The 16,977-nt window shown below is 41.7% G+C and overlaps 1 protein-coding gene across 1 annotated transcript in view; it reads left to right on the top strand.

Annotated features, from left to right (window-relative positions):
• efcab7 (EF-hand calcium binding domain 7) overlaps nucleotides 1–16,977 on the top strand; it is a 126,919-nt gene that overhangs the window by 10,291 nt on the left and 99,651 nt on the right. The window contains exons 5-7 of the mRNA XM_070887055.1: nucleotides 4,320–4,515; nucleotides 8,350–8,474; nucleotides 16,636–16,777. Coding sequence (XP_070743156.1) covers nucleotides 4,320–4,515; nucleotides 8,350–8,474; nucleotides 16,636–16,777 — 463 coding nt within the window. The remainder of the gene's footprint in view (nucleotides 1–4,319; nucleotides 4,516–8,349; nucleotides 8,475–16,635; nucleotides 16,778–16,977) is intronic.

Raw genomic sequence — 16,977 nt, 5'->3', positions numbered from 1 at the left:
GGTATCTGCAATGGGTGTGGGTATACTCCTATATTTCACCAGCGTTGTACAGTTTAGGAGTTTCTAAATCTTAATGATTGAGAATTTATCTTGCGTTGTTTATAAGTCATTGGGGTGGAGAAATTGGCGTCTGCCCCGTTTTGAGCAGATAATTTGAATTACCACCCGGCAGGAATTGAAGGGAAAAGTCGGAAAATTCGTCTCTTTAACGCTAACACTGCCTCCCAGCGCTTTGGGGCGGTGTGGGAGTGGGGCGGTGATGATCTCAGCGCGACACAGATGTGCCGTGTCGCACTGGTGTACAGCAACGTCCCTCCCTTTCAGTTAAAGGGAAGGGATGCTGCGAGGCCTAGTGAGGTCTCTATGGCGCCCACTGGGCCACTTGGGAAGGGTTCGGCCAGAGGCCCAGCACCCAAGAACCCGCGGCCACCAAGTAAAAGAAAATGGCAACCCTGGCAGTGCTCCCTCCCCTTTTATGGGCAGCCGCACCGCCCAGTCACTGGCATCTTCCCGCCTTGCGATGCTGTCGGTGGCACCGACCGGCAACTTCCCCCGCTGGGCGGAAAAGGGATCGCGTCGGGCAGAAAGGGGTCGACAAGGGGTCGGAGCACCGGGCGGGGCGGAAAGTTGAGGCTCAGCGGAAACCCTTTTCTGCCGCCCCCCCGGCTCGGGGGCAATTGCGGATGGGTTGCACCCTTCGCCTGCCCTCGGTCGGTAAAGCCTTACCGACCCATTACTGCCTCCTAGAGGCAGTAACGGGCCTTTAAAAAAAAAAGGGAGGGCAATTTCTGCCCCTAGGAGTGTAGTAATTAAATGTACGGAGCACATTTTGGAAACGCAGGCAATGTATGCATCCAAATTATTAAAAATTCGTGTGTGCAACTGAATTTCTGATGTGTTTCCAGCAAGCAAGGCTTCCTGCCAGGAGTACAAGATCAGAACAGTAAGCCTAAGCACACTGTAGTACAAGTTATACCCCCTCTAGTTTAGTATGGAGAATGTTAGCAGGTCTTGTGCAATATTAACATGATGGCATTTCTGCTGGTGAAAGAAGGAAGAACCACCTCAAGGTGATGTTTCTCCAGAGACAGCAGGGCTGTAAACAGCAGGCAATGGTGATTCATTTAACCTTGTCCATACATGGCAGTAGTGTGATTTCCCCAATAGCACAAAATGTCTAGTGACCAGAAATGAGTTAGGATTGTGCAGTTACCAATGCTGTGATAGAACAAACTCCACAGCACCCGAATATTACAGAATTACATCTACATGAAGCTATTTTGTAACATTAGAATACCAGTATATTGGGTCAGAATTTGCGATTGGAATAGTAAATCAGACAGCAACTTCTGGCGACCGCACATGCAGTTAAATGTGGAAATCAGTAAATTGCTGTCTGAGTTGCCCTGCTCCTCCACAAGCTTTGCTGCACCGGTACCTCATCAAAAGACTCAGCATTCACATATATGGAAGGGTGTGAAGTTGCGATACTTAAACACTAGATACCCACTGAACACGCCAGAAAATGTTAGGACTTGTCCATTCAAGTCTTAATTACAGCCAAACAACCTCTCTGGCACTGAAAATTAACTTTTACAAACGTGGAGTCTCATTCCTTTATATTTTAATGATTGCTGGAGATTTTTTATAAAAATGAAATAAAACATTTTATTTTACTTTTCTATCTCTTTCTTTAATCCCATCTTTCGTTCCCTCTCTTTATTTTTCTTTCTGAACATGATTTGGCATTGAATTAACTATTCTAAGTTACACTTTCCAGTTTAGTCTCAGTGGCTCAGTAAGGATTCTTCAATTTGATTGGTTAAGGAGATACAGAGTAGCTTTCCCTGTTCATACAGATACATCGTTGAAAATTTGGAGTTCCGGAAACCATACTATTCTGGAATCCGGACACCGGGACGATTCGTGGCGGGGTCGTCTGGAATGTGGAAAATGTTCCGGAATCCGGACCCGCCAACAACCCTTCCCCCCCCCCCCCCCCGCTCCGCCGCTGAACTCCCCCGCCTCGGGCCATCGCAGACCTCTCCGCCACCTCAGGCTGCCGTCGACTCCCCAGGCCCCACTGGACCCCACCCACCCTCGGCCCGGTTTTTACCTTGGGCCGCTGGACTCTCCAGGTCTCGCCGCCCGCTGGACTGTCCAGGCCTCGCCGCCCGCTGGACTCCCTGCTCCTTCCCTCGGCCCGCCCGCTCCTTCCCTCGGCCCGCCCGCTCCTTCCCTCGGCCCGCCCGCTCCTTCCCTCGGCCCGCCCGCTCCTTCCCACAGTCCGCCAGCTCCTTCCCTCGGCCTGCCCGCTCCTTACCTCACCCCCCACCCCAGGCATTTCCAGACTCGGGACGTCAGAAAAAAATTCCGAAGTCCGAAAATACATGAACCTGGGCTTGGGCGTTTCCAGGGGGACGTCAGAAAGACGTTCCGAAGTCCGGAAATAACCAGAATCCGGAGCAGCCTCTGTCCTGAAACTTCCAGATTTTCGATGTTTTGATTCCCTGATCTTTTAGATTTCTGATCACTGCATATTCCTGTGCAAAAGGCCATAGAAAGTCTGTGGGCAGGTGTCAGTGTAATGAATGGCGATTCGCCGCGAACCGCAAATTCCATGCCATTATATCCAAATGTGTTAATGTCCATTTTTATTGCAATGATGTTACAGAAGATGTTTCTAAACTGACCTATTTAAGCCAAGTTGATTGGTTTGTGATTTAGAATTTCTATTTTAATATAGTTTCCGCCCTATTTTCTCCCTGTATTGAGAGACAGAGAGAGCAGATGACCTGCTCCCCAGACCTCTGCCATAGTCATTCACAATTAAACACTCGGGCAGATCAGTGCCCCACTCCCCCAGCAATGAATTACATTGAAATTACGGCACGGAGACAGGCTGTTCGGCCCAACCAGTCTTTGTTGACATTTATCATCCACGCAAGCAGTAGCCCCAAACCTGAGTGCCTGCCTGCCCTGTTCCAATATCCTTTTATTCCTTTTTCTCAGCTATATATCTAACCTAATCTTAATGTTAATAGCACACAGCAGTGAGTACCAAAGTCCTGGCCAATCATTAATTTGGATCTAAACAGATCCAGCAGTACAAAACAGATTTTGTTTACTTATTCACATTGATTGCTTATCAGCTGGTATAAAACATTTGAAAATGTCTCAAAGGCTGAGCAAAAAAAGTCTAATGGTTAAAATGAAACTTCAATATAAAATAAACCACATAATCTTTGTATATTATTTAAAGGAGAATGATTCTTTAAAAGGACATATTTTTGCAGTCAGTCTTTGGCCTTGTGTAAATCTGTCATTTTGGATCTCGACAGCAGTGAATTTTCCCCCCACACACATAAGTAGATGCACCTTGAAGGTCCTATTGAAATCATTTGAAATAACCTATTCTCTTTCTTACCCCAGTTCCTCAAAACTGCAAACTCCTTACCTCCCTCAGTGCAATCTATACACTACTAAAATGTAAGATCGGTGTTACATAATCCACTGCTTTATTGAACTTTCTTATTTTCTAGCCTACTGTTTTCAAACTTGGTGAAGTCCATCACTATGGGCCTTGGCCCAAGACCTAGCATTCTCAAAACCCTTAACTGTAGGAGCATGAAATGATAGTGGAGATCCAAAATGGCAGCTTTCCATATAAATGAAAAATACACTACAAAAACAATGGGGCCGAAATTGTCTCTTTTTATAAGGCCCGTGGCCATCTGAAAGTGGCAGCCATGGGTCAGTGTGGACTGGTTGCTGCGGAGGGGCCGCCATTTTGAACATTGCCCTCCTTTACTTTTAGAGTGGTGTAGGGAACCGCTCCGTCTGTTCTCCTACCGCTTCGTGCATGCGCCGACCCCTTACCGACTGGCGGCGACCCCTTCCTGAAATTGCCCTGCGGGAAATTGCCCCACGGGAGCGGCGCTGCCACTGGTCGGTGCCACTGACAGCTTTTGCTGTCAATATCCTTTCTGTGGCTTGGTGGCACAGCCAGCCGCCCTTAAAGGGGAGGTAGCGCTGCTGGCAACTCCTTGTTTTTTTTTTGTTGGCTGACTGCCAGGTCCAGGCGACAGTTATGGCCGCGGGTTCGGCCGGGCCTCAACAGGCAGCCTGGCATCCACTTTTGGGTGCTAGGACGCTGGCCCGGCCGAAACTCTCCGGGTGGCCCAGTGTTTACCACTAAAGTGGCTGCAGAGTTCTCAGCGGTCTTTAAAAATAACTAGTTTTCTGGAATTTATTCATCGGCTGATCAGTGTATATGCGGAGAAAACTACTGATTAATGTTGCACTTCTTCATTTCACAGTTTTGTAACTTATTGCTAGCGACAGTTGAAACAAGTCAAAAGACTGCAGTAGCAAGATTAGAGGCTGATGCCAAGATGAAGCAACAACAGTTTGGAAGTTTGACAGACACTTTGCTGGAGCATTCTTCCTCATCTTCATCAAAGTCATTGCTGGGAACCATTCAAAATCCAGAGACAGAAGTAATCCCCAGAAAAGGTAAACACAAGCACAGTATTCCCTGCACCATCAGTCACATTTAGAGCAGAAATGTCATTTAAAAAAATTGATCAGTACTTTAATATTAGAGTTTTATTACTTCAAAGTACAAACTGTGTTTGTGATTATGTTATGATACCCTACATAACCCACATAGGTACAGTAAATGTCATTATGGGTTCTAAGAAATTACAGTTCACTGTTGTGTCTTATGAAAGTATTGATTACTGTGATACAGAATTACTTTTGTTGAGTAAATCTGATTGAGTAGCCTTGCAGTCAGTCAGGTTTTGGAACGGGCTTTTGAAAAGTTTTGCACCTTATTAAGGCAAAATTTCCTAAAGTAGCACATCCAAAATGTATATAATGTGGTTACATTTATATTTAAGCTGAACCAGGTTCTGGCCCTGTTAATAAGGCTAAGTCTGATGATTTTTAATTGATAGGTGAACCAGGATGTGATAGAAGAAAATAGCAGTTTTCCCATTGAGGTTTTTCTAATTGGCATGATTATTTAAACTTTTTGTGAATGGATGCTCACCTGTAGTGAGTATTTCTTTCTCTGATTAGAGAGACTGGCAGTATATCTTGGGTCTGCTGGGTTAGCATTGCTGTAAGCAGGTACAGGTTGAACTTCTCTTATCCGGGACTCCCTTATCCGGCACCACCCCTCGTCCGGCACCATTTCCGGGTGGCGCATGCGCAGAACGCAGACGGTTAAAATCCTGCACATCAATATAAGCTTTCTCTTCGAACGACTGCCTCCTCCTCATTCCCCCCCCCCCCCCCCCCCCCCACCGACCTCGGGCGACCTCCCCTCATCTGGCAAAATCCCTCATCCAGCACAGTCCAGGTCTGGAGAGTGCCGGATAAGGGAGATTCAACCTGTACCAGTTTTGAGCTGGTAACATTACAAATGGGTATGATTTTGTGGCCATTACAGAAACGTGGTTGCAGGGTGGCCAAGACTGGGAATTAAACATACAGGGGTATCTGACAATTCAGAAAGATAGACAAGAAGGGAAAGGAGGTGGGGTAGCTCTGTTAATAAAGGATGATATCAGGACAGTTGTGAGAGACGATATTGGCTCTAATGAACAAAATGTTGAATCATTGTGGGTGGAGATTAGAGATAGTAAGGGGAAAAAGTCACTGGTGGGCATGGTTTATAGGCCCCCAAATAATAACTTCATGGTGGGGCGGGCAATAATCAAGGGAATAATAGAGGCATGTGAAAAAGGAACGGCAGTAATCATGGTGGATTTTAACCTACATATCGATTGGTCAAACCAAATCGCACGGGGTAGCCTTGAGGAGGAATTCATAGAATGCATACGGAATTGTTTCTTAGAACAGTATGTTACAGAACCTACAAGGGAGCAAGCTATCTTAGATCTGGTCCTGTGTAATGAGACAGGAATAATAAACGATCTCCTAGTAAAAGATCCTCTAGGAATGAGTGATCACAGTATGGTTGAATTTGTAATACAGATTGAGGGCGAGGAAGTAGTGTCTCAAACGAGCGTATTATGCTTAAACAAAGGGGACTACAGTGGGATGAGGGCAGAGTTGGCTAAAGTAGACTGGAAACACAGACTAAATGGTGGCACAATTGAGGAACAGTGGAGGACTTTTAGGGAGCTCTTTCATAGTGCTCAACAAAAATATATTCCAATGAAAAAGAAGGGCAGTAAGAGAAGGGATAACCAGCCGTGGATAACCAAGGAAATAAAGGAGAGTATCAAATTAAAAACCAATGCGTATAAGGTGGCCAAGGTTAGTGGGAAACTAGAAGATTGGGAAAATTTTAAATGACAGCAAAGAATGACTAAGAAAGCAATAAAGAAAGGAAAGATAGATTACGAAAGTAAACTTGCGCAAAACATAAAAACAGATAGTAAAAGCTTTTACCAATATATAAAACGGAAGAGAGTGACTAAAGTAAATGTTGGTCCCTTAGAAGATGAGAAGGGAGATTTAATAATGGGAAATGTGGAAATGGCTGAGACCTTAAACAATTATTTTGCTTCGGTCTTCACAGTGGAAGACACAAAAACCATGCCAAAAATTGCTGGTCACGGGAATGTGGGAAGGGAGGACCTTGAGATAATCACTATCACTAGGGGGTAGTGCTGGACAGGCTAATGGGACTCGAGGTAGACAAGTCCCTGCACTGATGAAATGCATCCTAGGATATTAAAAGAGATGGCGGAAGTTATAGCAGATGCATTCATTATAATCTACCAAAATTCTCTGGACTCTGGGGAGGTACCAGCGGATTGGAAAGCAGCTAATGTAACGCCTCTGTTTAAAAAAGGGGACAGACAAAAGGCAGGTAACTATAGGCCGGTTAGTTTAACATCTGTAGTGGGGAAAATGCTTGAAGCTACCATTAAGGAAGAAATAGCGGGACATCTAGATAGGAATAGTGCAATCAAGAAGACGCAACATGGATTCATGAAGGGAAAATCATGTTTAACTAATTTACTGGAATTCTTTGAGGATTTAACGAGCATGGTGGATAGAGGTGTACCGATGGATGTGGTGTATTTAGATTTCCAAAAGGCATTCGATAAGGTGCCACACAAAAGGTTACTGCAGAAGATAAAGGTACGCGGAGTCAGCGAAATGTATTAGCATGGATAGAGAATTGGCTACTAACAGAAAGCAGAGAGTCGGGATAAATGGGTCCCTTTCGGGTTGGAAAACGGTGATTAGTGGTGTGCCACAGGGATCGGTGTTGGGACCACAACTGTTTACAATATACATAGATGACCTGGAAGAGAGGACAGAGTGTAGTGTAACAAAATTTGCAGATGACACAAAGATTAGTGGGAAAGCGGGTTGTGTAGAGGACACAGAGAGGCTGCAAAGAGATTTAGATAGGTTAAGCGAATGGGCTAAGGTTTGGCAGATGGAATACAATGTCGGAAAATGTGAGGTCATCCACCTTGGGAAAAAAAAACAGTAAAAGGGAATATTATTTGAATGGGGAGAAATTACAACATGCTGCGGTGCAGAGGGACCTGGGGGTCCTTGTGCATGAATCCCAAAAAGTTAGTTTGCAGGTGCAGCAGGTAATCAGGAAGGCGAATGGAATGTTGGCCTTCATTGCGAGAGGGATGGAGTACAAAAGCAGGGAGGTCCTGCTGCAACTGTACAGGGTATTGGTGAGGCCGCACCTGGAGTACTGCGTGCAGTTTTGGTCACCTTTCTTAAGGAAGGATATACTAGCTTTGGAGGGGGTATAGAGACGATTCACTAGGCTGATTCCAGAGATGAGGGGGTTACCTTATGATGATAGATTGAGTAGACTGAGTCTTTACTCGTTGGAGTTCAGAAGGATGATGGGTGATCTTATAGAAACATTTAAAATAATGAAAGGGATAGACAAGATAGAGGCAGAGAGGTTGTTTCCACTGGTCGGGGAGACGAGAATGAGGGGGCACAGCCTCAAAATATGGGGGAGCCAATTTAAAACCGAGTTGAGAAGGAATTTCTTCTCCCAGAGGGTTGTGAATCTGTGGAATTCTCTGCCCAAGGAAGCAGTTGAGGCTAGCTCATTGAATGTACTCAAATCACAGATAGATTTTTAACCAATAAGGGAATTAAGGGTTACGGGGAATGGGCGGGTAAGTGGAGCTGAGTCCACGGCCAGATCAGCCATGATCTTGTTGAATGGCGGAGCAGACTCGAGGAGCTAGATGGCCTACTCCTGTTCCTAATTCTTATGTTCTTATAACTGTGCCTTTTATTGTACTACAAGCTCTCTGATCTTCAAAGTAAAAATAACATAAGGTAAGGATTCTAATTATTTGCACAACTGTATTCCAGCTGATAGCAGACTTTCATCAAGACCCTCATCTGCTCGAAGTCGTAGAGCCTCAATTTCTTCTGCCATCAGTATGGGAGCTACCATTACAAAAAGTCTGAAATTAACAGAGCCCAAAGCAATAAAGGTAATTCTCAAAGTTTCTGATGTCAGATCTGTGAAGCACATATAGTGAGAGATAAAAATGAAAATTACAGTTAGAGGAAATCTGGAATTAAAAACCATGCGCCAGAAACTCTGAGTTAGTTTGTTTCTGAAATAGAAAGACTAATTAATGTTTTGTGTGAAATCCATAATCAGAATGATAGCACTTTATGTCTTATTGTTTATATCTTTAGCTATATGTGTAGAGTAAATTAAACTTAATCACACACATACAGTGAAAATGAAGTATTGGATAGCACGGATCTCTCAGGATAAGGAGGCAGAGAATGGAAGGGAATAAACTTAATTTAATTCAAACCGTGTTTAAATGTGAATCCATGGATAATTCTGCTGGTTATGTTGCATTATTGCGCTCTGTATTTTTCCCAGTCAAAAATGTTACTGAACACAAAAATGTTATCTATCCACAGAGACCAGAGTGTCCATACTAAAAATAATAGCTCCAGATAATGAATATAATGTAATTTGCACTGATGGCCCAATTGAAAGGAGCGCAGAAGCAGCACAGTAGCCCTAAGGACATAGTCTGCAGTACATCTCAAACTATTGTGGCTAAATTACTGTTTACTAGTCACTCTATCATTGCACTTTGCAGACTTGCGTATTTCTTGTTGCAATAAAGTGGAGCAGACAAATAATAAATATTTAATGATTTCCCTTCTTGCACTAGTGCAGATTTTGTGAATTCTAGAAATACTTCTTGAAAAATAAGGTTTAAATTGCAATATTAAAGGTGGGTTTTTTTAAACTGCAAATGCTGGAAATCTGAAATAAGAACACAAAATTCTGGAAATACACAGCAGGACAGTCAGCAAGTAGTATTTATTTGCTAGCATTTCCCTACTTTTGCCCTGAAGGTACAGACAGTTCAGCGGTGCTGGCTGACTTTGGGTCCCTTGCCGAAGTGACCATTCTTCATGAATAAGCCCAGATAGTGAGTGGTGACTGGCTATTTGACTGTAACAGGTGTCGCAGTGGAGCCCAATCATTTTCTTACCCAACATCTATTTAATTATTGATTCTGCAACTAAATGTTCAATATTATGAAACACTTTATGGAGTATGGAGCTGTTACTCTCCTGTGCGAATCAGTACATTAAGTGCTGATATTACTCCTGACCTGATAATGCATGGTGCAGGAAATTTCATGCCTAACTGTGATATGCAGGCAAGAATTATCCATCTGCTGTCGCCTGCAAAGACTATTGCCCCCACCCATACCATTGGTAAAATAACAAAGCTGGAAAAAGATAGAAAATTGCTGTATTTGTATGTAAAGATTAATACATCTAAGTATGTTCCAAAGCAGTGACTCATCTTGCGGTTCACTTGATGAAGCATTCAAGATTTACTCTGGTGATCATCTTAACCTCTTGATGTGCTGCAGTCTTAGAGCAAACTTCATACAGCATGTTCTAAAATAAATGATGTTCTGGGGGAAAAACATTTGCCATAAAGTATTAATTAAAAAAAATATTAATTAACAGTTCCAAGTGAAATGAGGCAGTGTTCAGCTGTTGAGCTCCTGAATAATTTTAAGAAACACTTGGAAAAAATACAGGAACTCTTCCTTGGCTTTAGTGTGATGCGATCCTGGGCCATTCTGACTTGTAGGTCCCAGGTTCAGTCCCTGAGTTGTGCTGAGTTAGCTGATTCTATCCAAGGCGATGGTATGCATGCTGCATTACTTGGTGAGGAACATATGAAGAATGGCCAGCTGGGCATGGTGCTGGAGGGGAGGTGGTGCCCATGGAACTGCGCACCAATGCAAGTTAGCACCTTCGAGAAGGACGGAAATTGAGAAAAAACACAATGTAAATGAAAAATGAATCTGGTTTAGGCATTTATATGGATCAGACGCTATATAATGAAAGAATAGGGAAGTAGTTTTATAAGTTGATGGGAATTCTGCATTTGAGAGAATTTAGGTTGAATCTTGTAGTAAGTTTGCACACTGGTCAGTTATAGCAGAAGATCTAATTTTGAAGTTACAAGTATTTTTTCCCCCTCTTTTTCCATATTTTGATCCCTGGAATCAAAAAGAAATATTACAGAAAAGAAATATTGACTGCACATATTACTTGCTTGTTTCAAAACTAGAATCAGCCTCTTTCAATTTTAGTTCCTAAGGGGTAAAGATAACATGATATTGACTTTGTAAAGTCAATATTTGTGTTGTGTTAATGTTGATTTTTTTCCCCTCTTTTCTTTCCTTCCTTCATCTCTCAACTCTGTTAGATTTTCCTTTCAGCATTCAATACAATAACAGCTGTAAATGCACCAAGAGAAAATTGGAAAATGTTACTGTTCTGGTTGTGAATGGGAGCCTGGAGACCCTCTGTAAAAATTGTGCATTGATGATTTTAGTGCTGCAGCACAGAGAAATAACAGAGCCACATCTCACTTGACACCTCTTTCCCCTTCATACAGTGCAACCCAAAAACACAAAGGCAGCATAAATATATGATGAAACGGAAAAGATGTCATGGCTTCCTATATTAAATGTCTGAATGCAGGGTCTCAGTGGGACCGTATTTCACATTCTCCTTCCAAGTAATTATACCCCTTAGGCTCTTTTGTAGATAATTCTATCCCAGTAATAGCTTCCACCAAAAAAAGACATCTGATGCAAGAAACACTCTGGTGTTGTTTTATTTTGAAATCTTGTTTTGTTTAAACAATATGGCAAAGCGTTGTAAATTATTGCAGTATATAGTTAAGCTTGTTAAAGAACTACACACTAGCTTCATTTGAATAACCTAGTTGGTTAAACATTTTGGGAGGAGCAGAAATAGACAGTGGCTACACAGGCTGAAATATTCCTTTCTTGACTGACCTGGTTATTTTATCAAATGACCACCACATCACAGTTTGTGCAATCAGGTCCCATTCACTTTCGTTAAGCAGAGCTTGGTTAAGATAATATAACATTAATTGGTGGTTTTAGCTGTTGATGCCAAACTCTTTAAAAATAAACACAGCGGCACATTAACCAAGTGGCAGTATTTTTGTTGTAAAAAAAACCCAGCTGCAACCACATTTAAAATCTATGCACTCCTTTGCTCATTTGCAAACTGAACTTTGTGAATAATGTTGTGCCTGGGGCATGGTGATGTCATAATATATTATAGCCCAGCCTCTGTCTGCTCTTTGTGATCAGTGGGTCTGTCTTGTTTTTAATCTTGAATTTTGTCCCAGATGCTGGAACTTCTAAAATAAAAAAGACGTTCATAATGTATCGATCTTGCACGATATTATCTGTTTCAGCAGAGTTAAAACAGATTACATTTTACTTGTAAATTATGATGAAAATAGTGTGGTGACTTCATCAATCACACTTCATTGCTGTTAACTGTGTGGAGGATATCACATGGGTGATGCGCTGTTACAGCAACTCTTTCACAGGTGAGATTGCTGCCAGTATGCGTGATCACAAAGGAGAATGTTGACCGGAGTAACCTGTTGCTAATCAGATCTTTCATTTAGTCGATAAGTTCATGGCTACCTTTAAATAAATTTGGATTCTAGCCAGGGTAAAGGCTTGTTGTAGCACTAAGCCAATTCGACCAGAAGGCCAGTTTCACTTCCAGTCAATACTGAATTAACTGATTTCAGCCGGGGCAGCAGCTATGGCTCTACAATTGGCCTCAGTGCCCCGGGCTAGAGAAGTAAAAAATCTGCCGGGGTTCATGCTCTTGATGGTTATCCAGTGACCCCTGCTGGAAAGTGCATTAGCAGATATTGAGTAAGGACACAATTGGCTGTGAAGTGTTCCATCGCTGAATGAGCTCCCGACAGTCTCCATCTAAGCTTACACATGAAGAATGGCCACGTGCGTAAGGTACTTGAGGATCTGTACCACAGTGTACAACAGTCCATGCCATCAGTAGAGGCGGGGAGACAATTGAAGATTTTTAAAAATCGTGTCCAACTGGACTTTGCTGTATATCCTCTCTTGATTTGAACGTCTCCTTTTTTATATTAAAAAAAGTGGATTAGGTTTTGCTGACATGGATATTAACAAAAGTGAAACCATAATATAGGAAATAAAGCAAAGGCAGATAATTTAGAATGCGTACCAGTTTGTTTTAATACTGTATTAGTGAACCAATGCATGGCCAGTGACTTTTAATATTTAATGTGACAGAACAAAATCTGGCAAGTTGTTCACTGTAGTGAATTATGCAAATACCAAACAGACAAAATTAATAGTTAGAAAAGAAGTCGGGTGAAATATTTTCATCCAAAGAAATGTTGCCAGGGAAAGCCATTGAAGGTGACCACATCTGTGTGTTCAAGGTTCAATTTGATGTGTTTCTGAGGAGAGAAGAGTTTGAAGGGCGTAGTAACAAGTTGAATAGTAGTATTAAAATCAACCGTAAAGGTATGGGCTTGTTGCACCAAATGTCCGTAACTGTGAAGAATTGATGCGTAAAGAAACGTATTTTAAAACACATTCGTTTTGTGTTTGGCATGTTGGATTGAAAGGTGGCTCTGTTAAGCTGAGCTCCTGTGTAAGTTTTGCTGCTACTTGGAGGATGAGAGTGGGGGAGCCAAATGCTTTTCTCAAAGAAAGGGAAGGAGGAAAAATAATCCCAAGCCACTCTGAACCTTCTATTAGTTGATTTATGTATAGTTTAATGGTGACAGAGCATATGAGTCCTGCTTGTGCTAAAAGAGGACATCTCATCCTACATTGTGCATAAACAGAATATTTTGTACTGCGCTGTGTGACTGTGATTTTGTTCCACAATTTTCTGCACATGAGATAGTATTGTTACATTTACCTGCAAAATAATTCATGAGAGCTACAGTGCACAGTACAGCATGTGTAATGCATTGCATTAAAAGCATTATCTTTCAGTGGACGGAACACGTTAACTTTTTAAATGGAAATCTGAGTGACTGGAGCGCCATCTGGTGCATAATCAGAAACATACTGCCAGTGGAATTGTTAGTAAAATTACAGAAAGATACCGTCCAGCTGTCCTTAATCTACCAGAACTGTGGAATTGGCAGACTTTGGCATCCCTTTTGCCATGCACATCCTGTTACATTGGACTTTAAAACTGGAAATAACATGGTGTCACTATAAAACATAACACATTATTTGAAAAGACAGCTGCCAAGCAATGCAGAATGTCTTTTGAATCATTTTGTTCCTTTTTAATTTCACAGGAAAACATAAAGATAATTAATAAAACAAAACTTCTAACATGCAGTTATGTACCAAGTTCAGTTAGGTTACTTAATGTCCACATTGTGCATCATTCATTACTATCTTACACAAGTGCAATGAATGTGTTAGCAAGACAGTATCTGCATGGGTGGCATTATCAGCGATTAGTAATGGGTTGCTGGAAGTGCCTCTGCAGAGGCAGGCCAAGTGAACAGATGGGTGGGAGCATCTTGGGCTTGTCTAATGCACACACATAAACACACTCTTAAAGGAAACTGCCAAGGCTTGCAGGAATGTATGCCATAATAGACCTGTTACATGTTTGTGTCTATCAGGAAAAAAAAGCACAAGATTAGAAAAAAGCTTCTTCAGGATGCAGTGGAGTGGCACCAAAGTAGTGGGATGTGGCCATTATCCTTCTACACTGGTATGGTCCTCATTTCAGTGATGTTGCTGTATGGAGGGACCAAACAAAGACCAAGTGCACCCTCAAATTGGTGGAGGGAGGGGATAGGCCTCGGGAATGTCACTATCAAAAATAGTTATTGTCCAACCAGCTTGTGTATCTTTGTAGAGTGTGGTTTCAATCTGAGAGCAGATTACTTCATGCCCCCTCCAGTGCAGTTGGATCTGTGGACAAGACACCATGGAAAAGTTTTTTTAAGAAAAGTATTTGGGGATTAAACCGTGAGATTATTATCCTCACCAGAAACAACCCACTCTCAAAAGAAATTAATTATTACTATTGATGTTCCTAAAAATGTAGTATAAATACACTTGTCGTTATTCATTCATTCATTTTGTTGTAACAGGCTTGGAGTATCCCATTGTAATCAAGTTTTTTCTTGCATAAGAAATAGGAGCAGGAGTAGGCCATTTGGCCACTCGAGCCTGCTCCGCCATTCAATAAGATCATGGCTGATCTGAACTTGGCCTCAGCTCCACTTCCCTGCCCGCTCCCCATAACCCTTGACTCCTTTATCGTTCAAAAATCTGTTTATCTCCACCTTTAAATATATTCAATGACTCAGCGCTCTGGGGTAGAGAAGTCCAAAGATTTACGACCCTCTGAGAGAAGAAATTCCTCCTCATTTCCGTTTTAAATGGGCAATCCCATATTCTTAAACTATGCCTCCTAGTTCTAGATTCCCGCATGAGGAAAAACAACCTCTCTGCATCTAACCTGTCAAGCCTCCTCAGAATCTTATACGTTTTCAATAAGATCACCTCTCATTCTTCTAAACTCCAATGAGTGTAGGCTCAACCTTTCTTCATAAGACAACCACTTCATCCCTGGAACTGCCTCCAATGCAAGTATATCCCTCCTTAAATAAAGAGACCAAAACTGTGTGCAGTACTCCAGGTGTGGTCTCACAAATACCCTGTACAGTTGTAGCAGGACTTCCCTACTTTTATACTCCATCCCCCTTGCAAAAAAGGCCGACATTCAATTTGCCTTCATAATTACTTGCTGTACCTGCATACTAACTTTTTATGTTTCATGTACAAGAACCCCTAGATCCCTCTGTACTGTACTGCAGCATTTGTAATCTCTCCCCATTTAAATAATAATTTGCTTTTTTATTTTTCCAACAAAGTGGATAACTGCACATTTTCCCACATTATACTCCATCTGCCAAATTTTTGCCCACTCACTTAGCTTATCTATATCCCTTTGCAGATTCTTTGCGTCCTCCTCATGACTTGCTTTCCCTCCTATCTTTGTACCATCAGCAAGTTTGGCTACATTACACTTGGTTCCTTCATCCAAGTCATTAATATAGATTGTAAAGAGTTGAGGCCCCAGCACTGATCCCTGTGGCACCCCACTAGTTACATTTTGCCAACCTGAAAAGGACCCATTTCTCCTGACTCTTTGTTTTCTAATCCGCTATCCATGCTAATATATTGCCCCCAAGCCGTGAGCTCTTATCTTGTGCAGTAATGTAAATCTTTGTCATAGATTAATCGATGCACTACAGTCATGAAGGTAAAATTACTTTTTGATTAATAATGAGACTGGCATACTCTCTGGGATCCTTCTGGGAAGTTAGACTTGCACTGCCCCTGCATTCTAACTGCACAACCAATAAAAGGTCTTGCTGAGCCAGTGTATTTTGTTTACCTGAGCAGATATTATTTTGAGTTCTAAAAGTTTGTCTTTATAGGATTTGTTAGAAAAAATATGCTTCAGTTCAAAAATTGTCCCTTTCTCAAATTTAATACCAGTACCGCAAATCACCAATACACCGTGTCACAGAGTGCTGGCATTTGGGTTCACATCTGTTTTTCTCCCGAGACATGGAATTCCCAATCTCAGTCAGGCTGCCCCGAGAAGATGTTAAGTAGAGGCCAGACATACATCATAGTGGATGATTTCAAAGTGCTATTGGCAGAGGCCATTGGTGGTACATGGCACAATAACTGAAAAAGAGAAAATTATATATTTCATTTATTAAAAAAAAAGGCTACAAAAAATTAATGCCTTAAATCGACTTACCACTATTTTTAATGATTTGTATGCTGCACTTCAGTGTCAAGTACTCATAAGTTTATGATCCGCAAGTTAAGAATACATTTCAAATGCTAGGGCAATTGATTTGTTGTATCAGAGAGTTTAAAAAAAAAATCACATATATATCTGCTTAGAAGTTGACATTTTCACTGCCACAGAAATGTTTTATGTAAAGTTGCAGTACTTGGGCATCAGATCACACAATACATGCTAAGTGTAAAAATTTCCATTGTCCGAACTCACTCATCCTACTAATGACAAACATTTCCAAGATTCCACTCTGTTATACCTCAATATATCCCAATGTAAAATGTTAGTTTGCTATCTGTCTGTGTTACTGAATGAGCATTAAAAGATAAATAAGTTCTGCACCTCTACTGGAGTGACTTTTCTGTGTGTTTTTCCATATATATGCTCTTCTCATTCTAGAACTGGCAACATGCTTGGTCAAAGGGATGCTTTTTCCTGGAAGAAGATGGTGGCATCATCAGTCATCGATATAGACTGGAATTGCATCAAACAACAAATGTTTTTCTCACCATCAGACCATTAAACCTCAGCCAAAGTGAAGGTATAGTGTGCCAAATATTATGCAACATCTTAACTTCTGTGGTTAGACATCCAACAATCCAAGCTAACACTAGAGATTTGTTATAGATCACTTAATTAGCATGAAAAAATCCAAGTGGTTAAGAATCTGAGTTGGTAGATGTGTTGTGTGACTGCTTCTTGACTCAATGTGTCAAGGAAGCTACAAGAGACAATGGGCAT

The sequence above is a fragment of the Pristiophorus japonicus genome, chromosome 8 (genome assembly GCF_044704955.1).
Source record: "Pristiophorus japonicus isolate sPriJap1 chromosome 8, sPriJap1.hap1, whole genome shotgun sequence".
NCBI lineage: Eukaryota > Metazoa > Chordata > Chondrichthyes > Pristiophoridae > Pristiophorus > Pristiophorus japonicus.
This window is presented reverse-complemented; position numbering and strand designations above follow the sequence as displayed.